Below are 18781 nucleotides of genomic sequence, written 5' to 3'. Positions count from 1 at the left end.
AAGACATGAGCAGAATGTGTAAAATCTGCACATACAGTTACTTGGCCAAGGTGTGTAATCTAGCTTCCTGAAGCTGGGAGGCACTGGAGTACACCACTATGCCACAGTACACATTTATGTTAATATCTTCTTACATTTAATTTAGTCATATAACAAGGTCAGACAGGATGCTAAAAAATGAACTGATTTTTTTTTAATTGTATATGATTAAAAAAAAATACCACACATCACTTACAAAACAAAATTTACATAAAAAATACCCAGAGTTTTTAAGACTTTGGTGTATTTGATCTGTGAAGCCTCTTTGCTCCTCTCTGCCTGTATGTATTCATGTTAATTATTTTTTACTTTTTGTGATAATGTGACAAGCATAATTTTTTTCAACAAGCAAAAGAAGACAAACACAAGTGCTATTCCTTCTTAAATGTCCAAAATCTTAATGAATCTTCTTAAGTGCATTTACTGCACAATTTAATTGCATAATATTACTCTTACATGTCTTAAGAAAATACTGTTAATTTATTTAACACTGCTAGAGATTTTTGGTCCGGAAAGCCTTACGATTTCTTCTTATCAATAAAATTACCATTTAAAGAACAACATATTGACAGATAATATTTATAACGAAGTACAAAATTTTACTAAGATAAAAACCAGGTTAATACTATATACAGTAGTGATACAAAAAAGGTAATAAATATCAATTACAGTGTGGCAACTATGCCATGGCATCTTACAAATGTACTTTTTGAGTGTCTAAATGTGATAGCTGGGTATTGTGTACACAAAATGAAAACAGGCTGACAAGTGAAAACCTTTATTTACCAAAACACAATGGCAAATAAAATATCAGTGAGTTAAGAGAGGAGCAGGAAATAAAAACAGACTTGATTGAGTTTTCAATGTAACCGTTTCTTAAGAAACATTAAGTAACCCAAAACTTAACAATGTAGGCCCATGACAGTTGTTTCTTCAATAATAAGAAACATAAGGAAAATATTACAAAAATTGTTTCCCTGTACAAAAGCCACCAAGAAAATAAATTAAAAGGTCCGTATATATCTGTGTAAATCATGAGAAAGGCATAATTAAAGTTGACAATGTATTGGACCAAAAATAGGGGGGAAAAAATGACCAGGAATTTGGGAGGACCAAAACGACTAATCCAGGAAAAAAAAAAAAATCAAAAAATAAGCCACTGAAACAATTTCAAAAATGTACAGAAGATTTGATTTTTTCAATTAAAGTCTGAAAAAGATTTTTTTTCTTCATAGAGAATGACAGTCAAATAATATATGTACATGAAAGAAAAAGACTGATTCTGGTTGACTAAAACAATAAAAAAGCAATTTATTTACATCACATTTCTGTTTCTGGTAGTCAGTGCTTGCTCTTCTTTGATTTTTTGTGTGAGCGGGAAGGAGACCGTGATCTTGATCTCCATATTCTGTTGCAAGGAGACGGGGATCGTGACCTTTTAGAGGACTTTAATCTAACAAAAAAAAATAAACCACAATATTAAAAATTACCCTAAACAGACTAAGTATTAAAATTTGTTTATCTGTCTTTTGCTTATTTAAATTTATTTGCTATTATCAGTCATAAAAAGCAAATAAACATTTGTATACCAGTATTTTTAATAAAACCTCTAAGAGATGGTAACCAGTTGTACTGGGCAATGACTTCTTATATTTACTATAAAATTATTTAAAATATCTCTAATTTACTGCCAAGAGAAAAAAAATCACTTCAACAAAACATATTTTCTCCTGAGATTTCAATAGCAATTCTGTATGATGAAGCTTGTGCTTCCTTACCTTACAGGTGATGCACAGTTGCCTCCATGGTGCCTGCGATCCCTGCTTTTTTCATCTTCTTTGTCTCTGCTCCTGCCCCTATTCTTGTCTTGGTTTTGATTCAATTCCTTACTTCTTCTTTTATCCTTTTCTTTGATTTTCAGCTTCTCTTCTTGCCGGTCTTTATCCTTCTTTTCTTCTTTTTTGCTTCTCTCTTTGAACTTCAGAGAAGTCTTTTCCCTGCGTTCTAAGTCATCCTTTTCATACTCCTGAAAGAAGAAAATATTTGCAACCTATCAAAATTCAACAGTAAGCAACCATGAATGAAGTTCAATCGACACTTGATACAGCACTGTGATCTCTGTATTTAAAAAGTTTTGCACTCACATACACAACCTGCTAATAAATATTTTTTTTATCAGTATTATACATTTCATGTCTATTTTTATTGTTTTTCACAGCTTGTCTTCCTAATTATTATGCATTCTTGCCTTTTTATTATTATCCTATATCAGTCTGTGAGAATATATACATGCCAAGTATAAAATCATCATTTGTGTCATGCTGTAGTTAAACTATTGCAGCTTTCCAGATGTACTATAAATGAAATAATCTTTCAGCTGTGTATTTCCCAGCACTAAGCCTGCTCTATTTGCGAAGCCAATGCTCCTTGCAGTGTACACAGTCTCACTTTTTTAAAAAGTAAACTTACAAATCACTTTAAACCATACAAAAAAATGATTCATGGTTGGTCTTGCAACACCCATCAACATATTATTAAGAACTCTCCACTAACTGATACAGTTCTTGATATGCCAAATGTGGCAGCTGGCAGACCATTACTGAAAGAAAAAGAAATATCCGATGCAGACCCAAATATGCTTAATTACAGACCAACTTTATTTTCCATTTAGTTTTTAAACCAACCAGCAGTAGCCCTACAGGTTCATATTCATTAGAACTTTCTTGAAAAGCTGGAGTCTTGCTGGCCACAGAGCTAAAGCAGCATTAACCCATTTTGTCAGCCATTCTGTGAAAAAATACATTAGATGTGGATTTGTTTGTGCGTATGCACATTTCCACTTTTCCATACGCCATGTTTTAGTGTGAATTCTACGTACGGCATTATGCATGAGGCCCCAGGTCCTGATGGATACCCTGCTTAATTTTATAAAAATTTTTCAATAAAGTTAGTTCCCATATTATTAGCAACATTTACAAAAGCCAGAGACTTTGAATGAATTCTACCTCAAACTTTCCACCAAACATTAATTACCATTTTTCTTAAAAAAAAAAAAAAATATTATAAAGACTTATTACAACGTGCATCATACAGACCAATCTCTGAATAATGATGTTAAGATACTCTCCAAAGTTCTAGCTAGAATTACTGGGAAAGTGCTCCCTTTGGTAATATCAGAAGACCAAACTGGAATTATTAAAGGTAGACACTTAGCTTCCAATCTTTACCTATTTAGTGTAATATATTCACCCATAAAGTCTGACACTCCAGAGATATTATCATCTTTGGATACAGAAAAAGCCTTTGCTATAGTTGAATGGGACTACCTATTCACCACAATGCATAGGTTTGGGTTTGTACATATATGCATGGACCAAACTACTGTATACAGTCCAGAAATTTCAGTTTGTATTAACATTATTTCAGACTACTTCACACTAGAACACGGTACTAGACAAGGCTATTTGCAATCACCATTGCCTGTTCACTTTCGAAAGGCATCAGAGATAAAGGGGATTTTCAGAGAAAGACTTAAACAGAAAATATCATTATGATGATATGTTAAAGTATACTACTATATCAGACCCAAAAAATTCTGTGCCTGCAGCCCTAACTTAACTAGCAGAATTTCAAAATACATCTGGACACAAAATTAATTTGAACAAAAGTGTGCTTTTCCATTGAATTCTCTAACAAACAACATTAGTGTAGACACCTTCCCTTTAACCATTACAGATCAGTTTAAATACCAAGAGGTGGTAAACATCCAAGTAAATATAAAGTTCTTTTTCAACAAATTATGATTTCTACTTGGAAAAACTTAAACAAGACGTGTACAGACGGTCTACCCTCCATCTTAATTTAGCTGGGAGAATTAAAACTATCAAGGGAATATCCTCCCTAAGCTTCTGTTTCTATTTCAAAATATCCCCATACACATTAACAAATAATTTAAGAAATTTGATTCAATAATAATTTAATTTATTTAGAATTTGAAATATCCATACATCCAAAGGTCAGTCATACAACGACCTAAACCAGAAGGTGGCATGGCTCTACCTAATTTTCATTTTTATTACAGGGTGGCAAATATACTTTACAAGCTATAAAAAAAAACCTAGACATTGACACAAATTGATGAAGACACACTAATTTAGTCTGCAATAGAAATTAAATCCTACAGTACTTTTTTATATTCCTTGCTTTATACACCAGTAAATACAAGGTATCATCAATACATTAACAACCCAATTGTCCTTCATTCACTCAGAATATGGATGCAATGTACAAAGCTCTTCAAGAATATTTTATCTGTGGCACCTCAACATTATAACACTGTTCCACCCTCTCATACTTACACAGTTTTAATGTTTGGAAAATATATGGGATTACATCATTTAGAGATTTCTATATAAATAATGTCTTTGCATCCTACTAACAATTACACTCCAAATTTAGCTTCCCATCAACACAATTTTTTCACTCTCCGAATTAGAAACTTTGCTAAACAAAATCTTCCTAATTTTCCTCACTTCCCACCTATTTCTATTCTAGAGGAGATATAGATCAGTCTTGAAGACTCAAGATAACATTTCCACAATATATAAAACCATTTTAACAACTTTTCCTTTTAAAAATCCCAGAGTACAGTGCGAAAAGAATCTCTTACTCAACATTTCAGAAAAGGAGTGGAAGGTTGCCATGCACAGAACTCACTCTAACTCCATATGCGGAAAGCATACAATTATTTAACTTAAAATGTTTTATTGACCACATCTATTTTGTTTAAAATTGTCCAAAATGTTTCCAGGGCAAGATCCAACCTGTGAACATTGCAATCGAGCTCCAGCCTCACGAGGCCACATGTTTTGGGCCTGCACCAAATTAACATAATTCTGGACAAAAATCTTTAAGTGCCTATCAGACAGCCTTGTTGTCACAATCACTCCTAATCAATTAACAGCTGTGTTTGGTGTATTCCCAGATGGGCTTAAAGTGGAGAAGGACAAACAAACTGCAATCACCTTTACTTCACTAATAAGCACATTGATTTAACTTGTTCAACTGGAAGAATCCTAGCCCACATCTTTTAAGTCATTGGTTAACTGATGTTATATACTATATAAAATTGGAAAAAATCTAATTCTGACTTAAAGGATCCGTTCAAAAATGTTTTAAAAACTGGCATGATCTAAATCAATAAAAGTTTAGAATAAGCTTTTATATTGGGGAAAAAGATTCTCTTCCCTCTTTTCTACTTGGCCTGTTGGCCTTCCTCTCTTTCCCTTGGGTGGGGTTTTAACTGAATTTAGTTTTGTTAGGATTTACCCGTTTGTATGGAATGTTACTTGCTTATAATAAATTCAGTAGAAAAAAAGAAAAAGAAGATATAGTCATTTTGATAGTTCAGTTTTACTTTGACACATGTGTTTTTTATATACTATGTCAATTTGAGAATTAGCACAAGATTTTTTTTTGTTATTTTGGTAGGCGTTTATAATACTTTAAAACTTTGTTTTTTTATTGCCTTCTTTTCAACTTGCCTTTATCAAGGCATTCAGATTCAGGTTGTACTTGCTTACATAATATTTTGTTAAGAGTTCAAGTTTAACATCAATGTTGCTATGCCATTAATTTTTTATTCTATACTAATAAAAGGCAAAGCCCTCACTGACTGACTCACTGACTCATCACTAATTCTTGAAATTTCCTGTGTAGGTAGAAGGCTGAAATTTGGCAGGCCTATTCCTTTCAGGTTACTTACAAAAGTTAAGCAGGTTTCATTTCGAAATTCTACATGTAACGGTCATAACTGAATCCTACTTACGTACATATATACGTCCATAGCCTGCAGCTCGGTCGCCGTGCGAGGCAGCGTTGCGTCCCTCATCACCACACCTCCCACGTAGTTGGCTTACTGCCTATATTGCGTCCCCCATCCCCACGCCTCCCATGTAATTGACTGCCTGCCCATATAAGGCCGTCCGTCGCTCCGGTCTCTTCATTCCCTTCTTTGCTTCGCCATGGTATTCAAGCCTCCCTGCTGATAACTGCAGCCTTTTTATTTAATTCACGGCTTCTCCGCTGTTTTATTGTTTGTTTATTACAATTATAGTTATTGTGTAGGTATTTTAGACTTAGTTTACTGTTCAGGTACCCATTTTCTTTATCATTCCAAACGTACCCCTATTAACATGTCTATCGAGGTGATCACCATCGATCAAAGAACTGTCACTTACCAAGTGGTTTCCATGCCCGGAGATGCCACCTGCCTTTTCCATCCTCTTTGTTACATATTGCACGGCCATATCAGGCTCAATCTTGATATCCAGAGGAACATTGTGTCTTATGTATTGAGTGACTGGGACAGATTCAAGGTGTGGACTGATGATGGTACAGGAGGTAATTATACCACACAGGGGCACTATAAGAGTGAAATGCTTAACACTAGAATTACCAGAGCCTACGAAAAAACTCGTAATTCTGTCCCACCTTAAATCGCTTCTTAAAAACGTTCACAGCTCTCCACCAGCGTCTTTTGTCATCTAAATGTGCTGATAAAAATCAGGCTGCAAGCAGCCGGCTATTCCATCCCCCCCACCAACTTAGAACGGGCACAAACTTCTCCCAGCTCATGCCTTGATTGATTATCTGGGAGTGAAGTGGAGTTTTAGACTGGAAATAATAGATCATTATTTGGAATACATGCATTTCACGTGTGTTCCGTTTCTACAGTAATCCGTGTGAACGCATTTTTAAAACAGAAACGTTTTTCATATTGTAGTAGTAAATGACAAAATGTAAGCATAAACTATATAATGTATGAAGCCTGAAGTCCAAATATCAAACATTTTCACAAAAGGTACACATATAACAGAACAAGTATGCTTTTATTCAAAAATATAACTGCAGAAAAAAGCCACCTTAGCATGCCATATTGACACGTATGTACTACAGCTGCCACGGTAGCATAATGGTATTAGCAGCTGACTAGTAGCCAAAAGGTCATGAGTTCGATCCCACATGGTTCAGTTTTGAGAAGTAAACTGCTCTTATTCTTACTATTTTAGAATAAAAACATGCATTTGATTTCAGTGTGTAACAGCCAATGTAATTTATGATACTTGTAAAGGTTAGGTTTTTTTTTTATTCACTTTTCATTCTCAGTCTCAGTCGTGTTCAGGATCCTTCCCTACCCCCCATCTGAGAATGCTGTTTTCACATAAAGATGCGCTGTAGCTCTGCAGCGTACTTGTGACTGCATTCTCGTACCAATGCTTGCGAACTGAAGTGCCTGCGTGCACTTTTCGTGGCATTACGTCTATTTTTGAGCATGCCCGTCGCTCAAACACCGGAACATATGTTGGTGTACAAGAATAAAAAACAAGTGCACTTTTATTCTAGACTTTAAGTGAAGAAAAAATAAAGCAAGTTACAGTAGGCGGTTGATACGACAGCTTGCGTGGTGCAATGCTAAGAACTGCTGATTTCCAATCCGTGCTATATAAAATCATCACATTCAAATATTAACAATTTCCACACACCCTTCCTACATTCACGACATGTGTACTTGTTGCAGTGTACACATCTCTCTGTGCTATGGTTCCTATTACACTGAATGAGCACCTGACATTGTACTTTCTTCCCTATATAAATCACATTCGAGTATAGCGCATCTCCAAATAAATCACATTTGAGTTATAGCGCGTCTTTATGTGAAAACAGCATTGTCAGATTGGGGGTTTTGGATGACAAAAGACGCTGGTGGAGAGCTGTGAACGATTTTAAGAAGCGATTTAAGGTGGGACGGAATTACGAGTTTTTTCGTAGGCTCTGGTAATTCTAGTGTTAAGCCCTTCACCTATGCTTCTGCATGTGAGTTGATAACTGCCGCTGAATTGTTCGGTTGTCGCTTTCAAGTGTACTGAAATGGCCAAATATTACACATTTGGAGAACCGCCAATGCATCTTAAACATCTTAGATTCACAGGTGACGATTTGAGTAGTGGACACTTTGATGTTTATGAATGTTTTAACTCTCAAAAGCTGGATGCGAAGTTATCGATGAACCCGAATGTATGCTTACAACGCTTGACAGATGCCGAATGTCACTTCAACACAAGTCCTGCAAATACTAACGTAATTGAAACAAACCATGGAACTCAAACCGATTATGACAGCAGCAATCCAAGCTGTGAGAAAACAGTAAAAAGGAGGCGTGTCAGACGTTGTGGTACATTTTCTGATTCAGCTAGACGAAAACAACTTTGTGACAAATACTCGCAGAAAAATCCACAAGTTAATAGACACACTGTCGCTAACTAATCGCAGGCAAATCCACATGCTCACAGAGACGCTGTCGCTAAATACTCGAAGAAAAATCCACAAGTTAATAGACATGCTGTCGCTAAATACTCGCAAGCAAATCCACACCTTAATAGAAACGCTGCCGCTAAATACTCGCATAGCGATTTGGGTAGTGAACACTTCGATGAATGAAACCTGTTATCTTTACAATGGTTGACAAACACGGAATGTAACTTGAACACAACACGTATTTCAAATACAAACCCGATTGTAAGAAATAATAATAATCAAATCCTTGATGACAGCAACACTCACAACAGTGACAAACCAATTACATTGACAATCCTGTTGCGTTATTTTTAAAATGTTTCCTTTTCTTTTTCATAACTTCTTTAACACACTACTTCTCCGCTGCGAAGGACGGGTATTTTGCTAGTATATTAATATAACTAACATTATATACTATTTTAAATGGGAAAAAATCTAATTCCCACTTAAAGGATCTGTTCAAAACTTTAAAACCTGGCAAGATATAATCAATAACATTTTAGAATAAGCATTTATATTTATAAGTCTTTGACTGGAGGCTATGGTCCTTTAGATATGAGTCATAGGTGCCGCCGTGAGTGGCAGCCTTCCAGCAGCTCCGTGTACAACTTTTTACTTCTACTTTTTTCTCTCTCTCTCTGATCACTCCTATCACTTTCTTTTATGTGGATTCGTTTCCTGGACACTTTTTACTACTTAGTCATGGATTTTTACACTCCGAGACTCATCTATTCAGGTAGTCAACTTCTAGCGCTGAGAACAAAAGCCCACGTTGGTGTGGTTCCCTATTTACCCGACGAGGTAAGAAGGCGGTATCGTGTTTGCAGAGCCGACGCTAAGCTAAAGGCTAAGCGGCTAGCGAGGAAGTGGCAATACAAACCTTCAGTGCCTTCTGTGATACTGGGAAATGTGAACTCACTACCAAATAAGATCGACGAACTGGCTGCGCTGGTGAAAAATGACAGGACCTATAGAGAATGCAGTTTGTTGTGTTTTTGTGAAATGTGACTAACAACTAGCATCCCAGATGCTAACGTGGAGCTACCCGTGGACAGAGACACAAATTCCTGTGGGAAGCGGAAAGGAGGAGGACTCGCTCTCTATGTGAAAACAAGGTAGTGCAACCCTGGATATGTAAACGTCAAAATCTCCATTTACTGCAGGGACATCAAACTGTTGGCCATAAGTCTGTGTCCCTACTACTTGCCCAGAGAGTTTGGACACGTCACTGTTGTTATTGTTTACATCCCTCCTCGGGCGGACGTGGAGATAGAGGGTGACATCATCTACGCCGCTGTTGCTTAACGACAAAAACAGCACCCCGAGGCGCTTGTGCTAATCTTTGGAGACTTTAACCATGTGAGGCTGGACAAAACATTACCTGCCTTCTCCCAGTATGTGGATTGTAACACCCAGGAAATAGGACTACTAAACGTTAAAGACGCATACAGTACCACCCCACTGCCTGCGCTTGGGAAAGCAGATCATAACCAGACTTCCTTCAGCCTCACTACAAACCAAGAGTGAGGGAGCTACCTAGAACCACACGCTCATTCAGGAAGTGGTCCCCTGAGACAGAGCAGGCTCTGAGAGACTGCTTTGGAACTACAGACTGGGATATCCTGCAGGGATCATATAGTGAGAACATTGAGGAGGTTGTTGACTGCAATACTGATTAAATCAATTTCTGTATGGACATATTAGTTCCAGTAAGAACAGTACACTGCTATGCCAACAACAAGTGACATTAAGGGCCTTTTGAACCAGAAGAAAAGGGCTTTTAGAGGGGGTGATCAGCATGAGCTCAAGCGTGATCACTTCATCTATCATGCCATGCAGAACTTTGCAATGCTCCTGGGTCTGAAAATATAATAGGAATTTATATATTTACAGTTCACAGAATCTCAGCATCAGGTTTTGAGAAGGTCCGCATCAGTGTTTGCATGCTATTTTCAATTGAAAGACTGAAGGTCTGAAACAATAATGCAGCGAAGGCCCAATCACATGAAAACAAACAAGAGAAAGGGATGCCTACACTGTTTTTAGAGTCGCCAGATAGGATTTGACTGATGTTTCCTTCCATCCCACACAAATTTTGAGGTTCAAGGCCAACAAATAAACTTTAAGTGTGCTGTTTGTCTTATGACATACCACTGTAGCATGAGTAGCAAGAGAAAACTGTATTTTTTTAATGTTGTTTTGCTTATCTCTTAGAACTTTGACCTCCGCCTCTGATCACTATAATCAGAGTTATAATTAAGTTAATAATTTTGAGTACAGATTCAATTATTGTATATAACTCCACAAGCATTGTTCAGTGTCAATCCACTGTGGTCAAACCTTAAATTTACTAAAACTATAATGCAGTAAAGGCAGCAAATACTAATTTTTTTAGTAGCATTCTTAATACTGTGAATAATGATCTGATGCTTAAAGGGAGTGTTTTAAGTCTTCCATGTCACACTATTTGTTCAATAAATTTATTAGTAACATGCAGAAGTCTGTCACTGACAACAACAATAATTCCTCCTACTGCTAAACATACAGCTTCTAAAGTGAGTAACCTTGGTGTTCAGTTATTCTCTATTTAATATGGGGTTGGATGCACATTCTTTATAGAACAACCACCATGAGGAACATACAGTGCTATACATTCATTTAAATCAGTTTCACACTCTCCAAATGAAAGACATAAAATCTTAATTTGAATTATCCATGCGAAACTTGCAGATAGAGCATGGCCTAAAACTGGTACATGAAGCATATCACTTGATAAGATTGTTTTAATAAATTGTCAATGGAACAGGGACCATAAAAATCCCGTTCAGTTTATACATTTTATATACTTATCGATACAATCCACTGTTTCCTATTTCTGCAATATTCCCTATAAATAAGTTTTTGTCAAACTGTTTCCTTCTGTTATGTACATCTTTTAACCTAATTAACCTAATAAAAATTAAATCTGAATGTGTGATTTCCATAGTGGAAGCTTTATCTAGGAGAAAAAATCCTGTTGGCCTGCTCTCTACCAAACACACAGTTTTAGGTTTTGATTAACAACAACAAAATATTCTAATTTATCACAACTTCTGAGATGTGGCCAAAAATATTTAAAACAATATAATAAGATTTCTGTTAACAGGATGAAGATCTTAAAAAAGTTGACGCATAATTTCAAAATTCAATGTACTGCTAATAGCACAGTAAATAAATTTCATATCTAATTCAAACAGTTAGTATCAGTAAATTGGTTTATGGTAAAATACAAATCCAGGTAAAGGAAGAAAAAATGAACTGGGCTTTGGGTACAAACCCAGGTAAATCCTATACTGAGACAATGTGCCTCAAACAAGAGAATACTTTGTTGTACTTTACTCCATAGTTGAAAATTTGCTCTTAGTTTAACAACCTAATCTAGCTTTCTAGGAAAACAACTAGTTTAAAACCTTTATTCAATAATGGAATTGAAAAATTGCAAACCTTGTGTAAAAGCTTGTTTCTGTAGTGTTCAATCTGTTGCTGTACAGACATTCCTGCCTTTTTCGGTCGTTTTCCAGAATCAATTTCATCTTGAAATTTCATAACCCTTAACTTAAAAAAGAAAGAGAATCTTGTAACCTATTTTCTGTACATACTTTTAACTGAGAAAAAAAATCAAAATATGGACTAACTTCAAGTTCACGCAGCTTAGCTCGTTTTCCTTCAGAAACATCTGAAAAGAGCTGAAGAGGCTTTCCTGCTAATAGGTCTTCTTTATCATACGATGAATCTGAATCGCTACTGTCAGCTTCAGATTCTTCACTTTCAGCTTTTATATCTTCTCTAATGGAAAATATACAGATATGCATTATGTATTGCACATTATCATTTGTTTATTAACAAGATGTCAATTAGTCAATACTAAAGAAAACAAACATTCTTCATTTACAATAATGTGGTTGAGCACTGGCTTTAATTAAAGAAGTAGCAATCAAGATATTTTAAACAGTAAAAACAGAACCATGGTGTCTTGCAGTTTTAGAACAGTAAAAAGTCTATTCTTTTTAATCTCACCTGTTCCTACTCAATATACAATGTTTGCATTTTAAAAACTATCTTGGAAGTAATGAACAAAACAGTAACAAAAGAGTCACAGCAGTGATTGGGTAAATGTAGCAATACTGACTGTGTCATGGGCAAAATAGGTCTGTCAATTTAGCTGCATAGTAAAAACAATATTTACTGGAAATTGTTTATTTTTTTAACCATAGAATCTTCAATAAATATAATTAATATTTGACAAGAAACTTACGGTAACATTTTATATTTTTATAAACTTGACAGGACAGGATTATGTTCCTATTAATTACACCACAGAATTTAACTTCTGAGCAGGCAGTATAAATCTGAACCTCTTGATCCATGAGCTAATCTATAGACTGTATGGTACGAAACAAATCCCTCATCTGATCAAGTGCAGAAAGATGCATTAGGCATTTGTGATCTGTCATTTTGGATAAATCAACAATACATTAATTTGTGTAAAATGTTATTTACCACTTACTTCATTCTTGTTATTTCTTCTTCTGAATCTTGCTCTTCAAGTACATCCCACTTTGATTCAACATTTGCTATTTTAAAATAAAAAAAACATCCTTTAGTTTTATTCATATTGTATCATAATTTTTGCTGAATACACACAAATGTATCTGCCATAGCTCAAGACCACAAAACCATAATTATATAGGTATGTACTGTATGCCAGTGTGATTTCCAGTTGTAAGTTATAATAAGAAAAATAAAATATTTAAATATAGTGCAATTTTAAAAGCATTAAGTCTCCAACACAGTTTATATACTATACATGTCTGAATTCAATGTATGAACGATGACTGGCATTTTATAATTTTTTTAACTAGATCTGCTTTAATCTGTTTATTACAATGAGTTATTATTCTATATCTAATTAAAGCGAGCAAACAGTGAAATAATGATGTACATGAAATGGTCTTGATATGTTCAATTGTTTAAAAATGTAATATAAAATTATCAAATGAAACAAAAAATAAATTTAGAGCAATGCAGAATAGCTGCAGCTACAGATGTTTATACCAATTCTCCCACAAACCAAAGTATTAATGTTAGAAATGTTTCTTGAAACTAGAGAAAAGGAGTTCCTTTTTAAAATACTGCATCGGGTTTCCTTCTTACACAATACCTAAAGCTTGTGGCCAGTAATACTATGAAGATCAAAATACAATTTCAAGCTACTGCCATTTGGCGTTGGTTAAAACAAGTACAGATAGTAAAGGGTAGGAAAGCTTTCTTCATCATATATTAAGTTGAAAGAATGTTGTTTATGTGTGAGCAATAGTCAACCATAACACATTACTACCATCAGAGTATCAAAACACATTTCACTCATCATATATGCGGTAAAATTGCTATTGGCTAGTAATGTATTCCAATATTTTAAGCAAGTAATGTTGCCAAATAACTCATTACTGAAGTCTGGCAATTCACTTCCAGGTTGGGAAGGGGTAAGGCACATCCATGGTTTAGCTGCTATTAATTTAAACGTATATTAATATTAAGAATAAAGTAGTTAATGCTTTATTTAAAAAGTGTATTGATGATGAATAACAGTAAATCTGTTGGTACAAAGGGTTAAATTAGGAATGTTCTGTATATCTTCACAAACATATTATACTTTACAAACAAATGCACATTAACAGAAAAAAATGTCACCTTCTTCAATTTCATCCAGATCTTCTATAACTTCCCATTTTGAAAGCGGAACTTTTACAATGGGTTTCTCCTTAATGGAAATTGGTGTATCTTCAACTGAACAAAAACAAACAATTATTAAAATCATTTAGTTTAGGTACTGCAAAAATGCATCTATTACTTATTTACTCTTAAGTAACAAGACTTTAACAAAGGATTTGTATTGTGTTAATAATCCAGAGCATCAGTAAAAGTGGTTATCCATCTGTGCAATGTGACCTACTAAAATAAGTTCACTTTGGAATGGTCAGAAGTGGCTTAATTGAAACATATTTCTTTGATATTGCATACTTACCAGCATACCAAAGGGTCTTATTAAGTAGCACAGCACAGATATATGATGTGCAAGCTAAATTGCCTTCCATGGCCTAGTCATTCTGGCCGCCTAATAATCACCTGTCTCTGATTGGTTAGCTATCTCTCTTCACCACCTAACAACTAATGTGAAGTGAGCATACTGCCACAAAAGTAGCTGCCATTGTATCATCCAGGAGGATGCTATACATTAGTGGTTGTTGAAGTGGTTCCTTACTCACTATAGCATTTTGAGTTGTGAGAAAAGTGTAATGAAATCCAAAAAAAGCCTTTGTTAAGGTCTTGGTAATATATTTTTGCAGTACCTAAACTAAAAAGTGTTACCAAAACATTTTTAAATAATAATCTGAAAAATTACAAACTTTTACATAAAAGTTCATATGAGACTAAATTTAATAAGGTTTCTTCATTAGCTGTGACCCCATGTTATGGTAAGCTGCATGTAATTTTCTTCTCCGAGGAGGAAATATTTATAGCTGATAATTACAGGAAAGAAATTTAAACAACAATCTCAATTTTCAGACTCTAGCAAGTAGCTACCTAATACTGTACATACCGTATGCTTAACAAGCAGTCATTGACTTCTTGTCTATTTGTATGTTAAGAAAGCAACGTGTATTGCAGTTTGAGTTCCATATAACTCCTCAAGAGAATTTATTACAGTGCTTTACAAAATCTAAAAGAGAAACCCATATTGGTGATGGACAAAAGTTGGGTCTTCAAGCTTGTTTCATATAAAATATTCTTTCCATATAGCAGACAGCACAACTATACCAACTCAAAATGTTGTGCTTATACAATCATACGTAATTAACATATCTTAAGTAAAACTACTAACCATTACCTATATTCACAGTTTGGGTGCTGAACCCTTATTTAAAATAGGCATTTAAAGAAAGCACCAATTTGTGTGTAATGTTCTATTTTTCAAACAATCCATTTCAAATTTACTGTCATGTGTACATGGTAAAATAAAATTGTTACATGTATTTTATAGACTAATCACTATGGTATAAATTGATACAAGTGAGAATAAAATGTATGTTTTCTCCCCTAAAACTAGGCAGCACGCAAACCAAAACTGATAAGACAATATTAATTAATAATGTATTTTAGTCTTGTAAATAGAAAAAGTACAAAATTCAGCCCCAGGTAAAGTCAAGTATACCAGCAGGCACTATATTCGTAATGAATTATCAGGAGCAGAAGCCGTCACTTGAACTGAATTGCAGATTGGATTTCCCTTATACCTGTCATTCCAATCCACTATTATACTGCTAGTTTATGTGTAATAAAGATGATAAATAGTACTGTACATATCTTTTTGTACTGTGAGTACACCGATTTCACAGCCAACTGTTTTGTATTCTATTTGTTTCCTATTCTAGTTAACTAACAGATAATAAAAATACATACAATATACTTGATTGTTTAAGCAAGACAATGAATAGATAAGACGAAAATAAGAGATGCAGTTAGCATCAGTACTCGACATCTGACAATCAAATTAGCAACAAAAGCACAGTAAATCAAGGAGCTGAAAGGGGCATGACAATCTGTTGATGTGAGTGGTAAAATGCCTACACAGCTTGACGATGATGCATGAAGAGGATGGTGCTTCACAAGGTGCCCAAATTTTAGTCAACTGAGGATGTACTATTTATCTAAGTCATTACCTAAATAAAATGCATCCATCCATCCATTATCCAACCCACTATATCCTAACTACAGGGTCACGGGGGTCTGCTGGAGCCAATCCCAGCCAACACAGGGCACAAGGCAGGAAACAAACCCCAGGCAGGGCGCCAGCCCACTGCAGAATAAAATACATTATTACATAAAGTCAAACTTTCTCCTGAAACAGTGTTTTGTTTTGGCCTAGTTGTATCATAAATTAAAAAGAATTAACTACTAAATAAAAAAATGGGAAAAGGTACAGAAGAGATGCCCATATAGATTAATGTGGTTCATGATAGGTAAATGAGTGTTCAACAAAAAAAAAATTAACCAATACAGAATAAAGTAGTCTTTTCAAATATTGATTCATACAAGGCAAACCATCAATGTCATCAATTGCAGAACACAATGGTACTCCATCAATGTCATCTATAGGGGCACCATCTAAGGGAGTTCCATCCCAAGGTCCATCTTGCATTGGAGAGCCATCTATATTCTCCAGGGGAATACCATCTACATCATCAAGGGGAGCACCATCAAGATCTTGATTCTAGAATTAAGAGCATAAGACTCCAAATTAATATATTGCAAGCTGAATTAATCACTTTCAAAATATGTGAATTAAACAGTCATAAATGATATACTCTCTGAGATGCCTGTGGGGTACCCACAGCTGCCATGTCCCACTTGAACAAAGCTCATCAACAGTCGTATACCAAGGATGAGCCAGTTTAATGAGTACTCAGACCAGCAAAGGTTGGTGTAAATGTGCAGAGTGCTTTTATTCAAATAAAATCATCCAAAGTGCAGTGCAGAAAGGCTTTAATAAACAAATACCCAGTCCATAAAAACAGTAATAAAAGTGGCAATTAAAATGTTAAAGAACGACTAAATCCAAAAGCAGTTAAATATCAGCTTAAAAAGCAGTCAATATTAACCTTCATTAAAACTTACTTTCCTAGTGCGTCCCTCCAATTTTACACCTTTGCAGCTCATCTTTTGAGGTCTGCTCAGCCTCAAGCGATGCCCTCTGGCAAGTGCAGTCAACCTTTTGAGTGGCTTGTGCTCCACAACAATCCCTCGGGATCCATGGCACCTCGATAAGTGGATGGTCACCTCTGCTTCACGTTGATGATCAGCATGGAGCAACCCTACAACTTGAGCATCACTTATCAGCACAGGGCCTCCTCTTTGTTGTACCAGGCTGCTGTGACCTTGACTTTCTTTCACCCATTGTCATTGGGATCAGGATCTCTCTTGCCTTTCTGATTCTTTCCCTCTTCCCCAGATTGCTTTTACACCTTATGGCCACATACATTTTTTTTTTAACTAAAAACACACACTATCACAGAACCCATAATGCACTTCCATTGTACTTTTTTTCCCAAAGAAATGTAACTTGCTTTCTAATACAAACCACGATGCTAGTAAAATACCTTAAACATTCATAATAAAGGAGTTCAAGGTTCTGTGAATATTACTGGAAGCTATTCATGAATATTTTAAACCTAGTTTGACTAGTACAAGGTAATGGAGAGCCCAAGTTTATTCTAGGACAACTGGCTGTGAGACCACAAAGGCCACTAAGGTGAAAGAATATGCACTCGTCTTCTTCGGATGAGTCAAATTATAGGTTTCCAATTTACCTAATACACACGCCTTTGGGATGTGGGAGGAAACATGGATTATCAGAAAAAAACTTACAACAGAAAAGGAACAAACATATCCATTATTGGGCTGAAAACTGAAAACAAAGCCAAAATTATATTAGAGAAAAATCTCAACTGTTTTAGTTTCTAGACACTCAGCTTCATTATAAATCACAATTTTGAAATGACATCAGATACACTGAGCTGTACTTGATGAATTTAATTAGACATTAGGAGTTTGCAGGTTCTTCTTGTGTTTAGATTAGCTTAACTGCCAACTATAAATTGGCCCAGCAAGACCGAGTATGAATAAATGAGTGAAAATACACTGTGATGGAGCAGGGTTCCATGCAGAGATGATGCCCACTTTCTGCAAAGTGAAGCTGGGTCAACGAAAGTAATTAGTACATTATAACCTTACCTTTTGGTTTGAACACAGTACAACATAACTTTTAATGAGATCAATATGTCACACCCTATTAAAAAGGTTGAACCATCCATCCATTATCCAACCCGCTATATTTTTTTATAATTATATTTTGCTACAAAACCAGAAGACAGATTAGGATATTTTCTAAGGAGGCTATCTTATTATCCATAAATACGAAATTTAACTGGTCAAGTGAGATGTAGCTAAGTAGCAAAAAAATAAATAAATAAAATAAAATGTATATACAATTTATTCTAAATATCTAATTTAGAAATTAGGAATTAATGAATTGGAAATGGATGAGCTGTTTACAAATTAAAACATCCATTTAAATCTCCAAACAAAAAACTGAACAAAAGCAGAAACGTTTCTTAAGTTTATTAAAAAGATACATACCACAGATGTTTGTAATACGTCATCTTCTCCTTTGACTAACCCAAGGAAAATATTTTGTAACTGAATAAGGTAAGGCTCAGGATAAATGGCCCAGTCTTCCCAGGCTCTGAAGCAAGACATTACCTTTTGCTTTTCAAAAAAAATAAAAAAT

General features: G+C 35.1%; 1 protein-coding gene across 3 annotated transcripts in view; it reads right to left on the bottom strand.

The window, feature by feature from the left end:
* Window positions 1-801: 801 nt before the first annotated feature.
* Window positions 802-18781, bottom strand: part of zgc:163098 (uncharacterized protein LOC100037380 homolog) — a 45037-nt gene continuing 27057 nt past the window's right edge. For all 3 annotated transcript variants that reach the window (XM_039766498.1, XM_039766497.1, XM_039766496.1), the window contains exons 17-24: window positions 18631-18759; window positions 16528-16705; window positions 14125-14220; window positions 12941-13007; window positions 12069-12219; window positions 11878-11988; window positions 1818-2065; window positions 802-1492 (exon numbers count right to left, since the gene is read on the bottom strand). In XM_039766498.1, the coding sequence (XP_039622432.1) occupies window positions 1381-1492; window positions 1818-2065; window positions 11878-11988; window positions 12069-12219; window positions 12941-13007; window positions 14125-14220; window positions 16528-16705; window positions 18631-18759 (1092 nt within the window). In that variant the 3' untranslated portion in view covers window positions 802-1380. The remainder of the gene's footprint in view (window positions 1493-1817; window positions 2066-11877; window positions 11989-12068; window positions 12220-12940; window positions 13008-14124; window positions 14221-16527; window positions 16706-18630; window positions 18760-18781) is intronic.

This window comes from Polypterus senegalus, chromosome 10 (genome assembly GCF_016835505.1).
Source record: "Polypterus senegalus isolate Bchr_013 chromosome 10, ASM1683550v1, whole genome shotgun sequence".
In the NCBI taxonomy this organism is placed as follows: Eukaryota; Metazoa; Chordata; class Cladistia; order Polypteriformes; family Polypteridae; genus Polypterus; species Polypterus senegalus.
Note: the sequence above shows the minus strand (reverse complement) of the source record. Positions and strands in the feature narration are given on the sequence as shown.